This window comes from Lissotriton vulgaris, chromosome 3_1 (assembly GCF_964263255.1).
Source record: "Lissotriton vulgaris chromosome 3_1, aLisVul1.2, whole genome shotgun sequence".
In the NCBI taxonomy this organism is placed as follows: domain Eukaryota; kingdom Metazoa; phylum Chordata; class Amphibia; order Caudata; family Salamandridae; genus Lissotriton; species Lissotriton vulgaris.
The window spans coordinates 39,277,635-39,303,460 of NC_141689.1; the positions used below are offsets into that span (position 1 = coordinate 39,277,635).

General features: G+C 41.7%; 1 protein-coding gene across 1 annotated transcript in view; it reads right to left on the bottom strand.

Annotated features, from left to right (window-relative positions):
* Nucleotides 1-4,165: 4,165 nt before the first annotated feature.
* Nucleotides 4,166-25,826, bottom strand: part of LOC147725886 (long-chain-fatty-acid--CoA ligase ACSBG2-like) — a 276,579-nt gene continuing 254,918 nt past the window's right edge. The window contains exon 13 of the mRNA XM_086960031.1: nucleotides 4,166-4,552. Within this exon, the coding sequence (XP_086816157.1) occupies nucleotides 4,407-4,552 (146 nt within the window). The 3' untranslated portion in view covers nucleotides 4,166-4,406. The remainder of the gene's footprint in view (nucleotides 4,553-25,826) is intronic.

Genomic DNA, 25,826 nt, shown 5'->3' on the forward strand with positions numbered 1-25,826 from the left:
GTCTTCTGAACCTTGGCTCTGAAGGGTTAGGTTTTCAGTCTAATGTCTGACAAATCTTAGCAGCTACCAAGAAAGCCTAATTCTTTAGAAGCTCCCCGCACTTCTGTAGCGCACCATCACTTGAGATCATTCAATCTCGGTGTGGTGTGTACCAGAGTTATAGGGGGCACCTCTTCACATGGCAAAATATTTACAAAGAAAGGTGGGGGTGCCTGTGGCAGGGAGTCAGGTAGAGAAATAGTAAAGCAAGTTACTCTATCAAGAAGTGAAAGCAGAAACATCTTATCTGCAGGAATTTCCGGCTATACGTCCTCTATGAATATGAAGAACTTCAACCATGATCTAGAGTTGTCTCTGTTGTTTAATGGTTTAGATTTTAGTCACTTTTTCAGATCATTCTCTCTCCTCCAGTAGTGATTCCAGGTGGATCATTGCTGGTTGAAGGTGCTCGCTTCCCTCGGTTGGGTCCATCCTAGTTTCATTATGGAGTCCAGGAAGCCTTCCAGCCGTCCAGAATCCTTCTATTCCGTGGTTCTGGTCTCACAAGTTATCAACTCGGTGGCGTGGTCTAATAAGACATTTAAAATTCCCAAGGTCTTCATTCCAGGGTCACAGTGCTATGAATGTTTCAAGGCACAGAACTGTTTACGGGAAAAGTGAAATAAAAATATAATCATCTCAGAATAAAAATGGGTAAACTTAAGGAGGAGGCACCCCACACCTTCCTTAGTGGTCAAGGTTATGGTAACCTCAGAGATAGAAACAAAGGTGGACTTTTTCTGCAAAATACATTAAAGATCTGAAGAAACGCATAGACTGATCGTGAAGGGCATGTCAAGATTAGCTTCTCTATGCAACGGGCACCCTGACCCAGATACTAGAGCTTGTAAAAGACACCAAAGTATCATGAGACTCTATACCAGTGGTAAACCTGTATACCAGTCTTAGGATAGGCACAGAGGGGTCAAACTGCACTCTTTTAGCAGAAGCCGCAGGTCTCTTTTGATAATTTAGGAGATCTCTTCACATCAGAGACCAATGTTCAAATCACTGCTTCTGAAAGTACAAAATACATGTGCAGGCTGGTACAGGCTCAAGGTTCTGATCATGACTTTGGAAAGTACAAAATACCTGTTAATGGTTCAAGGTGTAAATCTATCTTACTGTAAGAACAAATTACAAACTCCAGGTTCAAATCACAGTTTTTGAAAGTGCAAAATATATTTTATAGACTTGAGGTTCAAATCAAGGCTTCTTAAAGTACAAAATACATGATACAGGCTCAGGGTTGAAATCATGGCTTTTGTACATACAAGGTACACGTTACAGGCTCAAGGGGTCAATCTTTATCCTGCACTAGGAGGAAGTGAGGCCAACTCAAGCTTAAGATTTCTTTAACATTGGAATTGCCTCAGTTTTGCAAAGGTGCATCATTTGAGCCTTTTTGTGGACTCTTACAAGATAGAACAATAGCAGCAACCAAAGTCCAGGCAATGTGCACAAGACATGTTGGGTCATATTCACTCATCCTTAGTAACTGCTGCTGCAATGCAGTGAATAGTACAACCTTAGAGGGGATGGCAGCTCAGTGTAGGGATGTATATTCCACAGCCTAGCAAACATCTATGGGGTCTCTCTGAAGACGGCCAGACAAAGCTGCTTGCAAAATTGTCATGTGCACAAGCTTAATAAAGACAACGTGTTCAAAACTTAAAGGATGCTGAATATGGCACCCATCATCCTGCCGACGATACCCCCTCTGCTCAATGCCTGTAACGTGCCACAAACTCAACGAAAAGACACCCCTAGTAATTAAGTGTTTGTGAGTTTTAAAGGAATAGCCTTTCCCATTCTTGGTGGGACCACCTGATTGGCATGGCCTTGCGTTCAGCTGATGAATGCCACAGAAAATCGTGGGACACCTGCTTTGGGCTCATATATGGTCAAATCCATTGGGAGAAAAGTTGCAGTGTAGGTCATAAAAAGTAAAAGGGTTACTGTGCACAGCGTTCCTTGTCCTGTATCGGTCTGTTTCCAGTAGGAGGCTGTATTTGGCAGGATGGCTCAGAGAGATAAACATTGAGCAACAACACATGTTCTGATTTTATATTATAAGTCTGAATACCGACAACTCACCATTGAATTCTTCCAAAGTTGAACAAGGTAATAAGATAATATCCCTTGCTATGAGGTTCAGGATTTAGGTATAGGAATCCCCCACCTGTGACTCATTAGTATACAATCTGCATATTTACATTACCCTCCTTCCGGTGATCATCAATCAATCAATCAATCAATCAGCATTCGTATAGCACAGCACTGTCACCGCTAGGGTTATCTGGGTGCTGAGGGTACCATGTCTCATTCGAAAAGCCAAGTCTTGAGTAGCTTTCTAAAATCTGCCAGGGAGGCTGTTGTTAGGAGGTGAGGGACAGATCGTTCTAGGTCGCGGCAGCGTTGTAGGAGAAGGTGGAACACCCACAGTGGCAACGGATGCTGGGGGGTGTGTGAGGGTGAGAGAGGAGGAGCACACATGCCTTGTGGGTAGATAAAAGTTGAGTCGATGGTTGATGTGGGACTGTCCTTCATCATATAGAGCTTTATAGGCACGTGTGAGGATTTAACATATTTAAATTTGCTTGGAGCAGGTGGCAAATGTGTGTGTGGGGATTTTTAGGGCCAGAGGGAGAAGGGCGGTAGGAGGGCTGTTTTTTATCTAAATATATAATATATAAGTTTAATAAGCTATTTTTATTTTTGCCATACGTTACTATAGTGAGATCTGTAGAGCCTCCCTATTCTAAAGTGGGGGAAAAGTAAAAACATATATATTTAACGCAATGTAGAACAAAAGAAAAAAAGAATAAAATTTAATTACTTTAATAAACACATTAAACAGAACCTGTATTTTTGAACTTTAAATTTAAAGATACAGTTTTCACCTAAAGTAAATTTATGACACTTTTTATTATTCTTATTCATTAACCAATATTAAAAGTGATGTATACAATTATTCAAAATTAATTTGATTACATTTTAATACACATTAATGTTACATTTTCTATTGCTTATTTAAATAATGTTTTCAATTTTGATTTTTTTCTAGCAATAGATTACATTTAGTTATATTTTTTACTATTTAAAAATGTTGTTAATTCAACATTTTTTTCCTATTCTGTATTATTTTAGTCCCTACCCTCGCTATTTTCTAGTGGAGGGTGCTGCAGTACCAGTGGTTGGCCATATGTGGGGCTCTGAGCTGGTGTAATTTAGTACTGGTTTGGATCCCTCTTTGGCAATAGTCATTTGAAACATGCAGTTTGTGAAAGCATTTCCGGCCCTAAACACCTCACTAATACTGCCTAAATGCTTCCTTACTTCTCCCTAAACCCTTCCCATTTAGTAGTCAGGATGCCCCTTTTTCCAGCCAGTTTCCCTGGTCCCTGACACATTTACTAAGCTTACCTTTGTTAGGATCTCCCCATAGAAAGAATAGGAGCAGTGGATAAGGAAATGTATACTCAAAGGTTCTACTAAATGTAATACACAGTGCAGTTTGAGAATAGCACCTCCGTATGTACAACAGAACTATTGGGGCTGTGTCTAGAGAAATCAATATTTTTGACTTGAGAGCAGAATGTTACTGGCAATAGCGCTTCATTAAAGGGCAGGAGTCGGAGCTGGAAACACCATCTCTGTCTGCCACAATCCCACATGGTGGGGTGAGAGGTGACAGTGAGCAAGAGCTGCAATGTTTCATCAATGTTGATGAATCCTGGAAGGGGGGTGTTAATCTCAGTCTCTTATTTAAATTACACATTTACAGTAATCTATGGTTTGCTTTGTCAATGAAAACTGAGGTAAGTTTCAGATGCTCCTTTTTCCTTTATTATTAAGTTTCCCAAAATGCTAATCTTTCCCAAATTTTGACACAATAATAATATTGCACCTTATGGAGAATGCACTTGAAGGATTTGAAGGTGTGTTAGGCAGAAGTGGAATCTGGAAATAACCATGAACATAAATATCCACCACAAGTAAGTAGCAGAGTACGGACAGAAATTCAAGTGTAGTCTCAAATTGGAAGAAGAGTTGATTTGTGGGATTCAAGCCCACATTCCATTGTTGAATGAACACTTCATTACTCAAATTACACGCACAGACATACAATAAAATCAAGCTTTATTTACATAACTGGTTACAGAGAATTACTATAATCATTGACTTGCAGGCCAGCCAATGGAACGCGTCTACATAGTTTTACCAACTTCTAGATCACCGGAAATCACCAGCAAGAAGAATTCCAGAAACCCTAGCTTGATAGCGGATTGCATTTCCAAAGACACTGTGCCATCCTTTACTATCTGTCCTTTTGACATCCAGGTTCCACAGGAATCAGTAGATCTTTACAGCTTACTTTTTAATCCTTTACTCCTTTGGGCTAGAGGTCTTTGTTTCTTTCCTTGTCGGGGTCTTCCTACCTTGTAGAACTCATCAATGATCTTCTCATACTTTTTTAAGATAACAGGACGCTTCAATTTCAAGGTAGGGCCTGAATATGAGAGAACAGATGAGGAAAGTTAGTGAGGGAAGAAAAGAAAATGCAAAGTATATCTAAAGCAAAAATGCAATCTTTCCAAACTCTCAAATATAATCTCCTAACTGTTCTGTTACCATTCTGTAAATCTCCAACTCCAAGAATTGTTTTCTACTGTTTCTTAATCCATCTATTAATGTTCTAACTATGGACTACATATTATTATTATACCCACATATACTTCTTAACTGTCCTATGTATTTTTACTGAGGCTCTATTTAAGGCTAAACGCTAAGGGCCTCATTTATGAGGCTGTGTGTCACTTTTACGCGGCCGGTGAGTCACTTTTTGTGACGCACCAGAGGCGTAAAAAATGCGCCTTTTTGCGCCATATTTACAAAGTGACGCATCTAGGTAGATGCATCACTTTGTAAACTCCTGCTCCACATTATACCTGCGCCAGGTATAATGTATACAAGGGGGGCGTATTGACGCAAAAAATGGTCATGGAAGTGACACAGTGAAATCTATGAGATTTCACTGCGCCACTTCTAGGACTCAAATGTGTCAAAATCTTACGCCTGCCTCACAGCAGGTGTAAGACTGATGTTGGCCATGTGAAAGGCCATATTGCTGGAGTTGCGTCACTTTTGTGACACACTCCAGCAATGCGTCACTTTTGCGCCTACAGATAAGTCAGTATTTCTGACGTATCTGTAACTCCTGGCGACATGATGCGTCACACTGTAAATATGACACATCGTTGGTGTCGCAAGGAGGGCGCAATCAAAAGTGACGCATCGCTGTTTTCACGCAGCGATGCGTCACTTTTCATAAATGAGGCCCTAAGTTTGTCATTACAAGAGGTCCTCCTGGTCAACGGAGTTGGGAGCGTCACCAAAGGCTTTTATACAGCCAGTGCCTAATCTCTCATAAAATATTGTCCTAGGCCACACACAGCTGTAAACTAAAAACTCCTTAGAAGTATCTATGGCTGTTAAGTACGAACCAGAGTCTTGTGAAGGTTCAATCGTGGGTTTATTTCAATTAAGAAATTCATCCAGAGCACCCACAACCAGAGCCGTCCAGTCGTGAGGAAGCCAACGTCCAGAATGACGTGCAAGGAATCCTCACGACTGAAGGTCGGCATTCGAGAACAACAAAGGAGATCTCTCGTGCTTGCAAGCACGAGAGAACAGGAAAGAAGCAAGGTGATAATAGGTATATAACATCTTCCCCTCTAAGAAAGGTAACAAAGAAAACATACATGAGAAAATACAAAGTTACTCCAAAACATAGTCTCTCAATCTGCAAGATAACTGCTTCAAGCGAAAAGCTCTTTTTGTTGCTACTTCAGAGGTCTCTTTGGAAACCGTATCATGGGGTAATGATGAATATACTGGGTCAACAAACTGTGGAATTGCAGAAGATGCAGGAACCGTTTCCGAGGGAAAAGGGGAATGTACAGGAACCACAGCCTGAAAAGACGTGGAAGTTTCAGCAACGGGATTGGAAGTGGGTGGTTGAACATAAGACAAATCAAACCAATCACAGTGCTCAGACTCTGAAGTGGCATGTTCCTTGATGACGTGGGCCTGGTGTGGAGATACCTTAACAAGAACCCGCTTGTTCCACCATCCCTTGTCATCGAGAAGAGCTGAAGCTTTGCTAACTTGTGTGACCAAATTTGGAGAAGAAAATTTAGACCCCCCTTTTAAAACTCTTTTGGGATTCTTAATGAGAACCATGTCCCCTTTTTGCAAAGCCTGATCAACAGAATGTTTACCTTCATCAAAACGTGATTTCATGGACAATTGTTTAGCACTCACATGATCTTGAACAGAAAAAGAATAATCAGACGAATCACAATCCTTATACAACCAACTAGGATTGAGAAAAGAATGAACTCTTCTTTTTCTAAGTAAGGTAAAAGGTGAGACACCAGTTGTAGAGTGTGGAGAGGTATTGTAAGCCCACACTTTGTCATGAACAAAAGGCAAAGGATCTAGTCTAGAAGAAATAGCAGTTTGAACACCCTCCTTAATAATGCGATTACACCTTTCAACCAAACCATTTGAAGAGGGTGAGTGCAAGGCAACTTTGTAGTATGAAATATCATGACTTTTTGAGAAAAGAGCGCATTTTTTGTGAGACAAAATGGGTACCATTGTCGGTAACGATGGTTTTGGGAAAGCCATCAATATCACAAACAGACTGTAAAAATTTAACAGCATTGTCAGTAGAAGCAGAATTGCAAAAGGAATAATAGAGCCACTTGGTGTAGTAATCAACAAGAAGAATTAGAAACTTGTTCTCAATAGGTAAAACGTCATATGGGCCAGAAAAGTCCAAAGCAACTTTGTCCCATGGACCAGCCGGCAGGGGAACAGGACATAAAGGGGTGGAAAGGGTTTTCCAATGTTTGTCAGAGAGTATGCATTGAGTACAATTATCGATCATCCTTCTAATGTGAGAGTCCATGGAAGGCCACCAGTAAAATTGTTTGATGCGTTGACAAGTTTTTACAATACCAAAGTGACCTTGATGAGCAGAACGAATAATATGATCACGAACAGACTTAGGAGGAACAAATAAATCATTACGCATGACCATATTATTGACTAAAGAAAGTTCCTCAGATACATTTGCAAAACCTTTTAACTCAGAGGACAGAGTTCTGCGTTCAGGCCATTTGTTGACAATAAACTCCTTAACTTTAGAGAGAATTACATCATTTTTATAAGCTAAATTCCATTGAACTTCAGAAATAGGTTGACATTCAGCAATTGCATCAATGGTGGCAACAACACACTCAATATCATCATCAACAATAGAATCATCAGTTAAAGACATTCTTGAGAGGCAATCTGCCCTGAAATTCTTGCCCCCAGAGATATGCTTGATAACAAAATGGAATTCATGGAGTTTGGAAAGAAGACGAACAAGTCTGGCAGAAGCCCTATTTGAAGTACTGTCGGAAAGCATGTGCATAAGGGGCTTGTGGTCTGTGTAAATCTCAAACTCACGACCCCAAATGTAAGATTTGAATTTTTGAATAGCCCAAACGCAAGCCAGGGCTTCTCTTTCGATCGTACTGTATCTAGTTTCAGCAGAAAGAAGTGTTCTCGATGCAAAGGCAACCGTGTGTTCTTTGCCCTCGACCCATTGTCCCAAAACGGCACCCAAACCAGTAAGACTGGCATCAACAGTGATAAAACACTTAGAGCCGTCGGAAAAAGGATGCAAAGCAGGTGAGTCTTCAATGATCTTCTTAACCTGGTCAAAAACTTTCTGCAAGTCTTCAGACCAAACGAATTTCACTCCCTTCCTTAAGAGTGCTCTCAAAGGTTCAACAATCTGTGCGTAACCATGCACAAACCTGGCGTAGTATTCTGATAAACCCAGAAAGGAGCGAAGGGCGTCTCGATCCTTGGGAGGTTTGGCATCTCTAATAGCTTTAATTAAAGAGAATTTGGGTTTAATGCCATTGGGAGAAAGGGAATGACCCAAGTAATCTAATTCTTGAACTCCAAACTTACATTTGTCGTGTCTAACAGTCATGCCAGCTTTTTCCAACACTTGTAAGACAGTGTTAATAGTGTGATTATGCTGAGAAGAGTCGTTAGCGTAGATCAAAATATCGTCTTGATAGGCTTGCATGCCAGGAATGTCTTGAAACAAGTTGTCCATCAGTTTTTGAAAAATGCTGGCTGCTGAGGCCAAGCCAAAAGGAAGCCTAAGATACTTGAAAGCACCAAAGGGAGTGATAAAGGTTGTTAACTCTTGAGATTTAAGGGACAAGGGAATTTGGTGATAAGCAGACCTAAGGTCCAGGAGAGAGAAAAATTTAGCCCCACCCAAATTAGCCAATAGGTCACTAATTTTGGGAAGAGGATGGCAATCCACGATGATATTGTTATTCAGTGAGCGTAAATCAGCACACAATCTCACCTCCCCAGTTTTTTTACGAACTAAAACTATTGGGGAAACCCATTCTGACGAGTCACAGGGAGCAATGATTCCTTCATCACAAAGATTTTTCAAAACGCCTTTTAGTTCATCTCTTGCACTCAAGGGAAGAGAACGAACTTTGTGAATAACGGGTTGAGCATTGGGTTTAAGTCTAATCTCATGCTTAAAACCAAGAACTGTACCAACCTTATCTTTAAATAAGTTTGGAAAAGAACTTAGTAAATTGTCCATTTTGACTATGGGAAAGGAAAGATCTGAAATATGGAAGTTCCCAGAATCATGACTAGTGTAGTAGTCATGAGGGATATCACCTAAAGCAATAGGTTGATCAGAGCCAGGTTTGAGAATCAAACCCATTCTGACTAAGTCAAACCAACCTACGATATCTCTGCCCTTAAGAGCAACATAGACTTTGGTGAAGGTGTATCTGCCCAGACAAGCAATGTTTGAATAAAAGAAACCCAGCATATCGATGTCCTTCTCACCAAAAGCCTTTGGATTGACATCTGATTTGGAAAGAACAACCTTTTGACCCCAATTAGCATAAAACGTGAGATCTGATAAAATGGTGATGGGAGAACCAGAATCAGCTTTGACTTGGATTGAAATTGTACCAATCAACAATTCACACAAGGGACTCTTAATCTTAGAAAATTCAAGAGAATCACATTCAATAGACAACATGACATCATTAAGTCTGGTGGAGAAAGACTCTAAATTCTCTTGAAATTCAATATTATTGACTCTAGTAAATTTTTTGCGACCCCTGCACACAGATGGAAAATGACCAATTTTCTTGCAGGAAGAAATTTTTTTTCCAGAAGCAGGACAAGAGGGAGAATTGCCAAGATGGTTTCTTGACCCACATCTATAGCAAATGAGGGGTTTCCTGTTTTGTTGTCTTGAAGAATTGTTAACCTGGTCAATAGAAGTGAAATTAGAAGCTTGGTCAACCAAATGAACACAAGGTTGAGAGATGCTTTCTTGTAAAATTTTAGAGGAATAAGTTGCTCGCTCAATCCCTTTTGCAATATCAATTGTTTCTGTTAAAGAGGGATTTTTGCAACTTAACAAACGTTCCTGGATTTTTTTAGAAAAACAAGCAAAAATAAATTGGTCTCTGATAGAAGTATCTGTACTAGCGCCAAAGTCACAGGTAGAAGCCATAATTCTGAGTTGAGCAATATAGTCTTCTACACTCTCATCAACACTTTGTTTGCGTTTGAAAAAGTTATGACGTTCCAACACAATACTGGGCTCATCGTCGTATTGTTTATTGAGTCGAGCAATGGCTTCTTGATAAACGTTCCAATTGTCACCAGAATCACCAGAAGGAGAAGGAATATGAGGAAGATTTTCGAAAACTTGTTGAGCAGCAACTCCCAAACATCCATAAAGAATAGCAACCTTGCGAGGAGGATCATATTTAGTAGCATCAATGGCTACCAAATAGTTCTCAAAACCTTTGAGCCAGTTGCGCCAGGCAAGAGGAGGTTTTCCTGGAGTTTGCAAAAAAGGAGCTGGTGTTTGGAACTGTTGAGAAGAAGTCATGGTAAAATAAAATGAAAAAATAAAATTTTGTATTTGAAAATGTTTTATAATCCTGTAGATAAGTATGCTTTAGCAAAATATGATGCTTAGTTAACTTGGTGCATTTGTAAATGCTTTGTTGTTAAAATAGAAGAAATGTACTTAAAGAAAAAGAAAGATGCCTATCATTGAATTTGTGATAGACAATAAAGCGTGTCTATCGCTGAAGATGAATTGAGTTGTGAATGTTTGGTATTAAATAAACATGGTAGGCAATAAAGCGTGCCTATCGTTGTGGTCGCTTCAATGAAGAATGAAAGAAGTAAAGCGTGGATATCGCTGTGAATATAAAAATGAAATGAAAGCCAGTGAAGCGTGCCTATCACTGAATTGTAACACTGAACGAAGGCTTGGCAGATCGCTGTGCTTGAAAATGGCCGCTCGGCGTCGTCGTCAAGGTTACAGTATGACGTGACTTTCGAAAGGCGGTGGGCCTTGATTGAGGGTTGGAGCGCAACGCGCGTGAGGTAGCGCGAGCAGGAAGATGAAAGTGAACGCGCGTGATGAAGCGCGAGGCAGCAACTGACAGTCTCAAACGGTGCCGGGGAAAAGGCCAAGGAATGAAATGAAATCCGCACTGGGAGCCAAGTAATGGACGAAGAAGTGCTTTAAAACATACGACCTGAAGTAGACGAAGTTGGACTGGAGGCAGAAGAGGCAGAAGACGAACAACGGCAGTGTTCGGGTGAGCCTTGACAACTTGACTGGCGGTGGGTGCAGGAAAATCCAGATCGTCGCCAAAATATGTTAAGTACGAACCAGAGTCTTGTGAAGGTTCAATCGTGGGTTTATTTCAATTAAGAAATTCATCCAGAGCACCCACAACCAGAGCCGTCCAGTCGTGAGGAAGCCAACGTCCAGAATGACGTGCAAGGAATCCTCACGACTGAAGGTCGGCATTCAAGAACAACAAAGGAGATCTCTCGTGCTTGCAAGCACGAGAGAACAGGAAAGAAGCAAGGTGATAATAGGTATATAACAATGGCTCACCATTTTATACTATGGGCGCAGAAGAGTGTAAAGATCTAATAAATCAAAAAGTGATACAGACAACAAAATTGTGAATGTGGGGCCAACCAAGAATACAAGTAGTAGCTTCAACATCAGCTTCAACAAACAATATAGAAAAAAATACCATGAAGGGAAAGTGAGTAAAATGTATTAGGCTCTTCTCATAAAGGTTTACAGGAGCACTACATTATCTTGTCTCTGCTACATTGATCTAACCCTGTACCCTATGTATTTTGTATTATTTGTTTTGGTGCTTATATTGTACAAAATGCTGTGATATAAAAATATATATGTATATCACAGACAACTTTGAAATATGAATTATTATTATCACTCATAATCCCAAACCTCAAGATGCTGAAAATAACACATTTTAATATTGAACAAACAAAGAAGAATAGCATAATATAAAAGAAGTCACTCTGGCTAAACTGCAGTGTTTTTAATCTTCTTCAGGAGGGCAACATTTGGGGAATGCTCAGAATTTCATTTGAGAGATCAGTTCACTCTCCTATGGCCATTATGGAAAAAACCCACTGGCCATAATTCATAGTACACTCTTTAGGAATGACTGTCATGAGCTTTTCTAAGTCTCAAATGTCTCAGTGGATAGATTGAAAACTTGTCCTTAAGAAAGGCAGGGCAGATCCATGACCACCCGATAAATAATTGTTATTACATTACATAAGATTTGCTGCCTAATGGGGAGCCCTAGTAGTTGTCTCAAAATGGGGATGAGGTGATGTCTCTGAGGAGTGTTACCAAGACGAGCAGCTGCATTCTGAACCATCTGGATCCTCTATGAGGGTTTCTCTGATATTCAATCATCCAAGTTAGATAACACCAAAGCCTGCATCACAGGGACTTGAAGGGAATTGATGACTTTCCGATGGAAAGGCTTGATCACTATTCTCAAGTAGGGCGCAATTGATGGAGAGGATATTATCAGATAATGTGCCCTAACAAGAGGATTCTGTAGCTCCTGCTCCTCACGTTCCAACATAAAAATATTCAATAGTTGTGCTTTGGTCCATTTCACATCATCCTTTCTGATGCCTCCCGGGCGGTCAAAAAGATCAGAGCATCCTACATGTGCTTAACATAAGACAACCACGGGATATTACTGGCTTTATCCAGGGACAATGATTTAGAGTTAAGTCTGGGTTAAGCCAGATTTTGAGCCAACAAACCAACGGGGCAATTCTCATTAAATCAGATACATTGCCCAATCTAAGTTCCTGATGGATGGCAAAAGTAGAAGTAGATTGAGGGACAGACAAAAGGGTTCTTAAAAATCTATTTTCCCCCTTCTGTATCTCTTCCTGCTGTTTATAGCTCCAGATCATTGAGCCATATGAGGCAATAGCCAAACATTTGGATCTATAAATTCCAAGCATGGCTTCAAAATGTCTAGCACCCAGTCGTTGAGCAAACCCTAAGAGGGCTGTCGTTGACCTGACTACGGCATTCTTTTTTGCCTTCTGCTGGTGGACCCAAGAACCTCTTTCATCAAATAACACCTCAAAATAAGTAAAAGAGGGCACCCTAGAGACCTCAGCTCCATTACAATAAAACAATTTAATTTTCCTATTTCTCTCATAATATGTTATTTCTTGATATTAACTAACAGATCTAAAGATTTCATAAGTTTTGATTAAAAATGGAGGATTAACGGATTGAATAAAATGAATTGAACAACAAAGAAGCAAAAAATAAACAGATAAAATTGTGAAAAGATTAAAAAGCATATGAACTTAATTTATTGAATTCAAGCTACTAAAGGGCTGTGCAGCTTTGTGGAACCAATGCAGGTTCCCTTCGTGGTGGAGTTATGGTTGCAGCACAACGGGAGGAAGCGCGTAGAAAGCATTGCACACCAGAATTGTTTGAAAGATTAGCTCTGTTGAAATTGTTGAAGAAAGTGGATAAAAATGGTGTGCATCTCATTCTCATTGAATTCATGTAAAATCCAAAAAATGGCAGAAAGTTTTTTAACAGATTTATATGGCACAAGCAAATTTGAGCCAGTAATGCAACGTAATGATTAGGCAAGACACTCACATCATGGGATCCAAGGTTGCATACAAACTCTTTAGGTTGAGGTCGCGGACCCATTATAACTGACAATTTGTCATTCTGTATTTTTGTGATATTGTTGTGTTAGTCAGAAGCTCGGCTGGCACTGGATTCCCTGACAGAAACCTTTGGGACATCCAGTGACATGCAACCTTACAGAAATATGAAAGATTAATATGTAATATTGTTCTGTTCCATATAGTTACACTACATAACGGTTCTTGGGACTGACCTTTTACCTAATTACGATACCACTCACAGGGCGTATGGTTTTCCCTGAAAACTAGCCTCATCCATTATGCATGAGGATTCTTGGAAACTCAGCCGGACTATAACTATGTATATAGGTAATTTCTTCCGTCATCCTAAGTCTGGCATTACACAGCAAGGTAGAACCCCAGAGGGTACCACTTTGGATATATAAACACCATACCTTGCTTAGGTAGTCAGAGGATTAAAGGACTTCCATGCTGACACACTGACGTGAGACGCTGAGGTTCTTGCATGCAGAAACTCTAGCTTGCAGTGGTCTAACTTACCTTGCAGGGTGTCCTTCTCAAGACCAAGACGGGGTCCCACATTCTCTCACTTCAGGTAATGGGGTTGACTTTATCCTGGAGGGATTCTTGGCTTTACACCTACATACATGCTAGATCCACTTAGGTACATCTAGTTAGGGTCGCATCGTAGGAGTATGCATTTTACTGTCATGTATTTTATATATTTGCCTTTATTAATTGTTGTAGCACGGTGGTAGAAATGTACCATTCTTTTACTCTGTTAGTGCTGCTAATCATCTATATCTGTGTCTGTCTAATGGTTGTTTCAGCACACCTATTTTACATTTGAATGATGCTGGTTCAATAAATGCTTATTGAAAACTTCTCCACCATTTATTCTGTGTTTCTCTCTGAGACAAAGTGACTGAGCGAAAAGTTTGGCACTGTTTCCACGATCCTGAGGGATCAGGGTTGTCATGTTCAATAGTTTACAAGAACTATTCTCTCCTTGGTAAGAGGGGTTTCTAGTGGCACTGTGAGCTAGCTGGTATACAGGCTAACATACCCGGTGGGGGTGTCTAGAATCAGTCCAGACATCAATACTACAGTGTGTGTTGTCTAAACGCAGAGGTCCTAATATAGGTTTATAGGAACTACACAACATGGCACCGCCAACGTTGGTTTGGTACTTATTTAACAGACACATCTGAGTAGTTCAGCCGTGCTTTTCTCAGATACCCCTGCTCACCTTTCCCCAGAGATGTCTGGAGAGGAAAGGGAACTATCCGCCAAAGCTGAGTAGGCATATCCTACATATTGGATGTAGGTTTATCATGATTGAAGGACAAATTGTTCCTATTGTGCTTAACACCTTATCTCAGTTTCCTTGAAACTCATCCTTGAGAAACCTTTGTCAACAATGGCTGGCGAAGATGCCGTTGTTCGAGCACAACATGCTACATTTAGGGAAGAAGAAGAGTAATATGAAATTAACATTTCAGAAAATGTCAGAAATGCCCTTACTCTAAAACTAGCAGACTATGGAGTCACAACTATGGTTGGGACAGTAACATTCTTGATTGAGGCTCACAAATAATATAGAACAGAGGTATTCTATTCATAGGTTACATTCCCGCAAGCAGACGCACAATCACATGCATTTTATTCTTACAGTGAGGATGAACCACCAAATGAATTTCTTCTCACCTTCTAGGAGCATATAACTTATTTAAAGGCGCCCTCCCCCACACAAAACCCCTTACTGTACATAAACAAACCATGGCATTTTGCTATTTCCAATGAGGCTGCACAAGGCAGCACACATGGAAAAATCCAAAACGAGGAGAAATAATGCTTTGCTCCTCGTTTCACCAACTTAAGACCAGGGTTTTCCTGGTCTTAATTTTGACACTGCCTCCTATGTAGGCCAACCTTGTACATAGGGGGCAGCATCAAATACAATGAGTTTTTGTGGTGGAACGCCCGCCACAACACTCACTGCACGTCCCTTATACGCTAGCCAAAGCGTGAAAGGGTGCCTTATGTACAAGGCAGTACATAGGGGGCAGCATCAAATACAATGAGTTTTGTGGTGGAACGCCCACCACAACACTCACTGCACGTCCCTTATACGCTAGCCATAGCGTGAAAGGGTGCCTTATGTACAAGGCAGTGTTAAGCCATGTTAAGCCCACGACCTATGCCATTTCTAGAGTGGACAGAGTGAGACAAGTAGGGGGTGGCATTGCTGTGATCTTTAACAGGGATTTTAAGTGCTACCTTGAATTGGTTGACATACCTGGTTGCGAAGCAGCATTTTTTAAAATTTCACTTAACCCTAATTTTATGTTTTCTGGTTTTTTAATCTACCGGCCACCTGGAAATAGTAATGCTTGGGCTGCTAATCTTGCCAATTTCATCTCACCTTACTATCTCAACGCCCAAAATTTAACCACACTGGGAGATTTAAATCTTCACCTGGAGGATAAATTAAACACTATTGTTACGAACCTCCTTGAGGACCTTGCCGCTTTTAATATGACTCTGCGAAATGAGGGCCCTACGCACAAAGCTGGCCATTTGTTAGACCCTGTCATATCGAATATAAAGGAGCTAAAGTGGCTAAAAACCGACCCCATTTGCTGGTCAGATCATGTTCTAACACTTTTTAGTATTACCCTCAGAGAACCCACACACTCATGTTCCACCCGCCCACCGACTCTCATGAGAAATTGGAAAAGGTTGGATTTGACTGAATTGCAGATTGCATTGAAGAAATCTCCCCCTGTTCTGGGTTGCGACATGGATAATAACGCGCTTGTAACTCATACATGGTTAGAGAAGGCGGTTGATACTTGCCTGCCCCTTGCTAGGTGTAGAGGGAATGTTCATCGCCCACCTGCTCCCTGGTACACTGAAAGTCTTAAAATAGAAAAATTTAAGTGTAAGGCGCTTGAAAGACAATGGCGTAAACACTATGACCCTTTAAAAAAAGAGACCTATCGCAAGGCTAGAAATCTTTATCATTCAGCCTGCACGAAAGCTAAAGCCTGTTATGTAACGGAAACCATCAATACTGCTGCAAATAGATCACGTACCCTTTTTAATACGGTGAAAGAACTAGCTGGAGCTAATTCAATGGCTGCTGCATGTCCTCTTACTACCCAGAAATGTCAAGACTTGGCCACTTACTTTGTGGAAAAGATTGAGACCATCATCACTAACATTAATCCTCCTACTAAGGATGACAGAGAGGACTTTCCTCCGATTACAACTGGAGGGTGTCGGCTTGAGTCTTGGCCTCTTATTACGCTGGACACTTTGAAATCTCTAGCTACCTCCATCAAGTCAGGTTCCCCATGTGATCCTCTCCCTATCAGCATTCTGAGCCAGTTGGATGACCCCGCCCTGACCATCGTTTCTGAGACACTCAATGCCTCAATTCGATTTGCGAAAGTTCCAGCGGCATGGAAACACGCCATGGTGAGCCCTTTGCTGAAGAAGCCTACCGCCGACCCTGAGGTGTTAGCCAATTACCGTCCTATCTCCCTACTTCCTGCCTTCTCAAAAATCTTGGAGAAGCATATTCACAGTGCTCTCAGCACATTTACGGAAAACAACGGCTTGCTCCATTTCTCCCAGTCAGGCTTTAGGGCTGGACATTCCACCGAGTCCGCCCTTCTGGGAGTCACTGAGAAGATTAGGGAGCTCTTGGACGATGGGCAAACGGTTGCACTTGTCCTGCTCGACCTTAGTGCGGCCTTCGATACCACCTCTCACTCCAGGCTGCTTGCCAGGCTGGGTGAGGATGGTGTCGGAGGGGCAGCGCTGGACTGGATTGAATCCTATCTTTGCAACCGTACCTTCCAGATCGCGTCATCTCAGGCTCAGTCGGGCATTTTCAGCTCGCCCCATGGCGTGCCTCAGGGCTCAATTCTGAGTCCGCTATTTTTTAATCTGTACCTTCGTCCCCTCGCTGACTTAGCGGAGCGAGTTGGCTTAGAATTAATGACTTATGCGGATGATTCGCAGATGATTTTTTCTCTCTCAGAATCTGACCCTTCATCTCCATCTGCGCTTAAACTTGGCCTTCATGAAGTCTTCAGCTGGATGTCAAATAACCAGCTGAAGCTCAATGGGGAAAAAACTGAGATTCTTCTCTTAGGTAAAAATAGGGACCTCTGGAAGGACACTCATTGGCCGCCATCCCTGGGTGCTTTTCCTACACCAGCTACCCAGGTTAGAAACTTAGGGGTGCACATCGATGACACATTATCGATGAAACAACAGGCCAATAAAGTAGCTGGCATCTGCTTTACAATTCTTAAATGGCTGCACAAGATTATATGGATGCTGCCCTCGGTCACCCAGAAGACCGTAGTCAATGCCCTCATTACATCACGGCTTGACTACGGTAACATCCTTTACCTGGGTTCCAATCAAGCTGTTATCAGACGTCTCCAGCTTGTCCAGAATTCAACAGCCAGGCTGTTGTGCAAAATCCCCAGAACAGCGAGGATTTCTAAACACCTCAAGGACTTACATTGGCTCAGGGTGGAAAACCGGGTACGGTTCAAGGCCCTGAGTTATATGTTTAAAATAAAGGCAGGTACCGCACCAAAGTATCTGCAAAAACTGGTTAGGCCTTATCTCCCCACACGCAATCTCCGCTCCTTAAATGCAGCGAATTTTGCAGTGCCCAGATTCAGAATGGCTAGAGTCGGAGGGAGGTCCTTTTCCTTTTTGGGTCCGACCCTCTGGAACTCCCTTCCTCTTGTTATACGACAGGAGGAAAACATTGCCAACTTCAGGAAAAGCATTAAGACCTGGCTTTTCAATAAATAATCTGGTCTCTAGTCGTTTCTGCTTTTGTACAGCTTTAGTTCCATAGGCCTGGCGCCGGGAAACCCTTTGTGGGTATCTGTGCGCCTTACAAATGCAAAAAATAAATAAATAAATAAATAAGTGACTTAACGCTGCCTTGTACGTAAGGCGCAGCCTCCATTGCCACCACAATGTCTGTAAAAGTGACATTGTGGTACCAATAGGGGCTTGTACATTTGCCCCTGTATCTCGAGCCATTAGGTAACTTTAGGCAGAAGTACGACCATTGTAATTTGAGACTCACAAATTGTGACAAATTGCGCATCGCAAATCACAATGTACAACAGTGTCTCAGGCACTGTTTGCGATTCCTAATGGGGGTCACAAATTGCATGCCTTATAGGAAAACGGGATGCATTTAAAAAAAGAAAAATTAAACATTTGTTTCATTTTTTAAGGGCAGGTGGTGATCCCTGGGGCCACTGCTTGCCCCATAACAAATATTTTTCCCTGCATTCACAAAGGGGTCCCCTGGGGACCCATTCCTGTTTGCGAGTGCTTTACCGCCCTTCTGGGAAGGGTAGTAAACTGCGACTGTTTTGTTTCTGCAATTGCCGTTGCACAAAAGTCTTACATAGGGCTCTGACTCGCTAATAGTAAGGGACGCTCATGGAACGCCCCTTACTAATAGCGAGTCGCTAATTCTTTTTAGCGAGTCACAAAAAAATGGAGTCTCGCTACATTGGGTTAGTACATGTCCCATTGGAATTTTGCATGCGCAAACGGGTCGCAAACCTGTTTACGAATGAAAAATAGGGTCGTACATCTGGCTCTCAGTTTCTTAACAAATGTATAACTAGAAGTATAACTATAACTGCTGAATTCTTATGGTTTTGTGTGTGTAAAACGTCAACCTAACTTTAATGTCCCTGTAACCTTTGTTTTTTTAGTGAATTGCTAAGGTTTTTATAATTCTATTTCATAACTATAATACCACTTTAACCTCTGTTTTTTTTCAGTGGATTTCTAATTTTTTTTAGTGCTATTTCCTAACTATAACGTGCCTGTTTCCTTCATTTTTTGTGTGAATTTCTACAGTTTTTACGCTATTTCCTAAATATAATGTCCCTGTAACTTGAGTGGTTATGTGGGTGTGGATGTGGATGTGAGTATGTATTGGGTGTGTGGGTGTGTGAGATGGTGCATGAATGGCTGTGTGGGTTTCAGAGTGGGTGTGAGTGGTTATGTAGGTGTGTAAGAGCCTGTGTGGGTTTGTGAGTAGGTGTGTGAGTGGTTCTCTGAGGGGTGTGTGAGTGGCTGTATGGGTGTGTCAGTGGGTGGGTGAATAGTGTTCTGGGTCTCGACGTGGTTGAGTGTGTGTGTGAGAGAGTATGTGAGTAGGTCTGTGAGTGGATGTATTATTTGGATCTGTGAATCCATAACAGATTTACTTGGGGGGCAGCTATGAGCACTGCAGTGGATCTGCAGATCCTCGTGCGTCCCCTCCAAAAATTGGCAAATTTTTGCACATCAGGGGCCTTGCACAGAACCCTCATGGGCAATTTCTTGCCCATGAAGGGACCCTCACAGACTCCACCATCTGTCCCAAGGGATCAGGATAGAGGTATCTTGTAGCCTATTTCTACTTCATCCCCCCCGTCTGGGAACCGTGTCCTGAGTCACAAAATGGCAGACACAATATTTCTCTCAGGTCCCGCCAGCCAATCACGCATTGCTATCAGCACGTGCATTCACCATGATGGATCCACTGCGGATCCGGATCTCTAGATATACATAAATCTTTTTTCTTTACTACCTCCAAAATTACTGAACAGATTTACACCAAATTGTAAAAAGCATTATTTCTGGACCAAGATCTACCTTTCTGCCTCATTTGGAGTAATTCCGTTCAGCAGTTTGAGCTGTAGTCGTGTCTAAAATCCTTACTGGAAATTGCATGAGAAAAAAACTCAACCCCTGCTTGACGCATCTCTCCAAAATGTTCTAGACAGCAGCTAAAATGAGTGGCAAACTAGTTTTGAAAATGTTGTCAAGATTTGTCAAACGGAGCCAATGTTATTAGAAAAAAAAATGATTTTCTCATGGAAACTAGGCCCTAAATATACCTACTAGGGCTGTTATAGTCGGGTCAGCAATTCCATAGGAAATGGCTTTTTTGCTTTGCTAATAACTTTTGTGCCGTTTGACGAATCTCCCTGCCATTTTCCAGAAACATGCTCTTTTTAGCCTAGTTCTGCATGGAAAGTTTCAGAGTGATCCTTCAAACAGTGACCACGAAAAAAGGGGGGTCCCAAAATCCCCATGCTTTTTCAATAGCCTTTTTCAAGAAACACTGCTACAAAAACGGCAGTGGCTTGAAGCTAGATCTGGGCTGACCGATTGTACTTTGTCATTTGGTGTAAATATGTTCAGTAGTTTTTGAGCGATTAAGGTTTAGAAATATTTGTATATCTGGACCGTTGGGTTCGAGGGACACTCGCAAAAGTCCTTTGAACCCAATTTTAAAAAATAGTGTTCTGATTGGACCAGGGAGTTTTTCTCCATAGGGCCAATTTGCTCCCTTGGGAGTTAGACTGCCACAGGAGTGAGTGCTCTGACCATCTGCCAGCAACATGAGAAAAATGTTGCTGGCAGCCCTAACAGGATTTGGGGAGCTAGTTCCCTGTCCTGCAGTTAAAAAAAAAATAAAAATATATATATATATATATATATATATTATGAGCTAAGATAGGGACAGCCTGCCCCCTAGGGCCTGTGGGAGGGACCTAGAGGGAGCCCTCCCCGTCCCCGGCCACAATAAAAAATAAAATCTGCAATTTTTGAAACTTTTCCACAAATGTCCTGCAGGATTGCAGCAATAAAAAAAATAGAGGCCTGCCATTTTATAATAAATACATGGTGAGGAGGTTTCAGTTGGATCTTCCTTCTCGATCCCAGTTAGGGATCCCTGATTGTGGCCCGGGGGCCCACCCACCAAAGCCAACTACATGAAAAAGGAAAGGGGAGCCACACAGCTCTTATCCCCAACCCTGTGAAGGCCCCAGGGAACCCATCCCCCTGGGTTGATTATTCGTAATAAAAGGGAGGCGGCCATACAGCGGGTGGGTGACTTGGGTGTGCACTAGGGCACCCACCTATTATTAATGAGGGCCCTGGAGGAGGAGGCTCCGAGGGCCAAAATAAGCTTGGGGAGGGATCCGCATGGACCCTTTCCCCTCTTAAAAAACAGATGACCCTGGGTGAATTGGGGTCCCTTGGGCCTGAACTGCTTGGGGAGGAGAGCCATGTGGCCCCATTCCATTTTTTATTGTATTTGGCTTGCAGGATGGGGCCCCCTGTTAAGGCTCAGGGATAGAGGTATCAGAGAAGCGGTCAGACACTCTCCATATTCTGCTACGTACACCCATCACCCTGAGGATAGCTGTCAATGGAGAAGTCAGACCCTCCCCGCACTCTAGCATGCACACCGGCTATCCAAGAGAAAGGTCTCAGTGGAGAGGCCAGTCCTTTCCCACACCCAACTATTCATACCCAGTATCCCAGAGAAAGGTTCAGTGGGAGGCAAGTCCTTCTCCATATACTTCTACGTACACTCATCACCTTGAGGATAGCTGTCAACGGAGAGGTCAGTCCTCCTCTATACCCTACTACACACTTATTATCCCAGAGAGAGGTGTAAGTGGAGTTGTTAATTGTTTCAAACAATATACTATGGGCACCTGTCATCCAAGAAAGAGGACTCAGCAGAGAGGCCAGTCCTACATCACACCATAATACGCACTTCTTCTATTCAAGAGAGAGGCCTCAGTAGAGACGCAAGTCTCTCCCCAGACCCTGCTGTGCACAGCCGTCATCCAAGAGAGAGACCTCAGCAAAAAGGCTGTTCTCCTTCTACACCCTAATACGCACACCTATCATCCAAAAAGAGAGGTCAAAGCAGAAAGATTAGTCCCCAATCACACCCTGCTATGCACTTCTGTTAGGCAAGAGAAATATCGCAGCAGAGAGGTTAGTTTCTTACCACACCCTACTACACACATGCCTTATTAAGAGAACAATCTCAATGGAGAGACTAGTGTCACCTCATACCCTACTACGCACATCTGTCATTCATGAGTGGAGTCTCAGTGGAGAGGCAAGTCCCTCCCCACACGCTACCACACACTTCTGTCATGCTAGAGAGAGGTGTCAGTGGAGATGCCAGTGTCTCCCCATCCTCTACTGTGCACACCCATAGTCCAAGGGAGAGAGGTCACAGCAGAGGAGCCATTCCCTCCGTACACTCTACTGCACGCACCTGTCACTCTGGGATGGGTCTCAGTAGAGAGGACACTCACTTCTCACACATAACTATGCACACTGTCACTCATGGGAGAGTTTTCAGTGGAGAGGGCAGCTCCTCCCTAGACCCTAGTGCATACGTCTGTCAACCTGTGGAGAGGTCTCTGCAGATAGGCCAATCCCTTCTCTCTCCCCACCACGCAAGCCAATGACATTGGGCAGAGGTCTGAGCCAAGAAGGCAGTCTCTTCCTGCTGTCTAGTATGTTTACACTGTACATTGTTCAGTTCATAGCCTGTTTTCATATGCTAGCTGTATGCGTTTGCAAGAGTCATGAAAACCTATGTTGAAATAATTTCCTGAAACTGATTTACCATCTTAGTTTGATACAGAGAGCACTGACTTACTTAAAACCAATACGATGGGTTTCATCTAACCTGTCAGTCACACTGGCAAACATTATTAGGGAGGCTAATAGATGTGAAATATTCTCTGGCTACAAACTTAATGTATCTAAGTCTCTAGTCCTTCTAGATTTTAAACCAGAAGCCCAGATTGCTGGGGTTCGTTCAACAGCACCATATCTCTAGGTGCAAATGAGCTCTCAGATCAGCAAAGTTGTCAAATTGAACTGTGAACCCCTAATACATTCAGTTACTAGCAAATTGCAGCTTTGGATTAAGCTCCCGATAAACATCATAGGGCAATGTATTATCATTAAATTGTATGTTTTTTTCCAAATGTTTTATACTTATGTCAGGCAATCCCCCTCAGGGTCCCCAACCATGTTTGAAACTCCTCAAAGGTGCTATAGGCAGCTTCATCTGGGGATATAGGCGGGCTAGACGTGCTATAAGATTTTGTAAAATTCCCTGATGGGTAGGGTGGGTTGCAGCTTCCCATTTTTAAACATTACTTCTGGGTGGCATTTGCATAATCTGCTAATACGAGGTGACTCAGTCCCCTCAGCTTTTGGCTATCGACCAGCGCACAAGCCAGACTACAGGCTATTTTTATGTGGATGTAGAAATCCCAATTATTTTGTTTGTGTTAGGTTTAAGCTTATTATGAACATCATCAGTTTATGGTGGGAAATTTCTACTAAATACTCTCTCCCGCTGATTCATTCAGATACGCCTCTGTGGGATAATCCAACATTTCCGGCTATATTCCACGATGCAGTGGGTAAAGCTTGGCAGTGCTATGAAGTGGAGACTATGGGACAACTATATTATCTCAATGGATTCTGTACATTTACTCAGCTCCAGGTCTCTTTCTATCTCCCTCACCGTTCTCTTTTCAAATACCTACAAATAAGGGATTTATTTATGTCTGAATATAGGCTCACATCCGAAATGGTCATCTCTGAACTACTTTCTTTCTTGCATAAAGAACCTAGGAAATTACTGTGATTTATCAGGGGTTCTGCCAACACAGGGTCAATGTGGCTAAATGGAGCAAGGTGCTGTTTGATTAAATTCTTGTCTCAGAAATCCTATTGACGGCTTGGTGCATTCTATTAATCTAAAACTGCAACAATTTAAGACAATCTGCATGTTGTATTATACCCTGAGCAGAATTATTATGTGGGGTGGGAAATCTGGGAGTGAGAAGTATCCCAAATGTGGGTGCTATACAGCAGATATTTAATATATGTTTGCCACCTGTCTTGATTTGCAATAATTTTGGGCAGGGGTGACCCAATGTCAAAATCTCTGTGCTGGATTTGATGTACAACTTTCCTCTGGGGAGCTCATATTGGGCTTAACAATGGACTCTGAAGTTGGTTTGAGAAGGATGCTGTTCATAATAATTGCCACGGCTAGACTATGTATTGATGGAGCATGGGTTTCCCCTTACCCCCTCGGGCAGTTGAGTGGTGGGCTGTATTTCGACAAATATATGAGTGTGAGCTAGCCCTGGCTAACGCAGGGGGCGCCAGTTCCATCAAAGGATTAGAACAAATCTGGTCATGATTTAACTGGGATCCACAGACTAATGTACGTTCTTGAAAATAAGTTTGCTAGGGTTTGATTCATAAAATCATGTGTGTCTGATAAACAATTTTGTATAGTTTGATCATGAGATGTTCCAGCCTATCTCATCTTATGCAATGTTATATTGTGTTATTTATAATGTAATGTGTCATTGTTATGTTGGTTTCAGGTTTACTATCCCAATGTTTGTCATTTTGTCTGCTTACTTTCTACTTCCGTGTTTGTATTACAATTGCATGTTCTAAATCTGTGCCCTTTCCAGGTTATTATATTTAAAACTTTGTTTTTTGTTTCTTGATCTTCTGACTTAAGAAAATAATAAAAAGAACTGTTAAAAAAAAGCCACGCAATGGATACTCATTACCCTAACCAGAGTGTCAACTTAGAAAAGCTTTGTCTGTATGAAGTACTGCAGTACTACACACACAGCAACAAAATTGATAAAAATATTGAACAAGGAAGGTTTGGAGTGACTGGCTGCAACAGATGTTCAGTCAGACACTCAAATGGGAGTCTTATTAATTATTGTAAATTGAGCTGTCAAACAGTAGAGAAAAGAGAAATATTTGAATTGGCTCTTTTGCAATGTTTTAAACCTTGGGGTTCCGAGAAAGAATTACTAGGTGAGTTTGACTGCTATAAAGATATGTTCAATACAATTAAAGATAATATTAAGTATGCAATGTTTCCCATACAACTGAAAATGTTGAATGATGATCGTCAATAAGAGGAAACAGTTCACAAGGGAGCCAGAGCTCAAGCCCTAATAGTCAAGATACCCTTAGGCAGCCTATCACCGAGTGTCCATAGCTATGGATAAAGTTGAAAATACTATGGGCCAAGTGAGGAGTGACTAGTAATGTTTGAAAAAATGTGTGAATCAGTAGAGCCTGACCGTTACATGATAAGTCTGAATGTTTATGTACAACATTCAAGCCTACAATTCTCTATGTTATTGGTCAGGCCGGCAAAGTTTTCTGATTAAAGTGGAGACTACGTTTGTTCACAGGAAAACTAGTTGTGATTTACCATGTGTTCTGACTGCTCCTACTGGACCAGCTGCTCACAACATGAAAGGAATTACATTGCATCAGCTACTTATTTTGCCTGTGGAACATGACAACAAACTAGAGTACTTGAAGGCATCTAGTGATGCTTGTCATGAGGTGCCCAGAGATATAAATAAAAGTAAAAGTGCTTATTATTGATGAGGTTAGCATGGCATCTAACCTAATGCTAGCTTTCATTCATCTAAGGATGCAAGAGGTACTAGGAACTGACTTTGATGTTCTCTTTGCTGCTAAGCACGTCATAGTTTTTGGTGACCTTCTACAGTTGACAACTGCTTCATGAAGAAACTAAAAGGTTCTTAGAAAGTATTGAAATGTGAACATATGGTTACATTTTCAGTATGCTGAGTTGACTCAAAATTTGACCCAGGCTGCAGATGTGGAGTATGGCAATATATTAAATGGCATTTGAATAGGATTTATTTAAAAAAACAAAGAAAGCTCTTCCT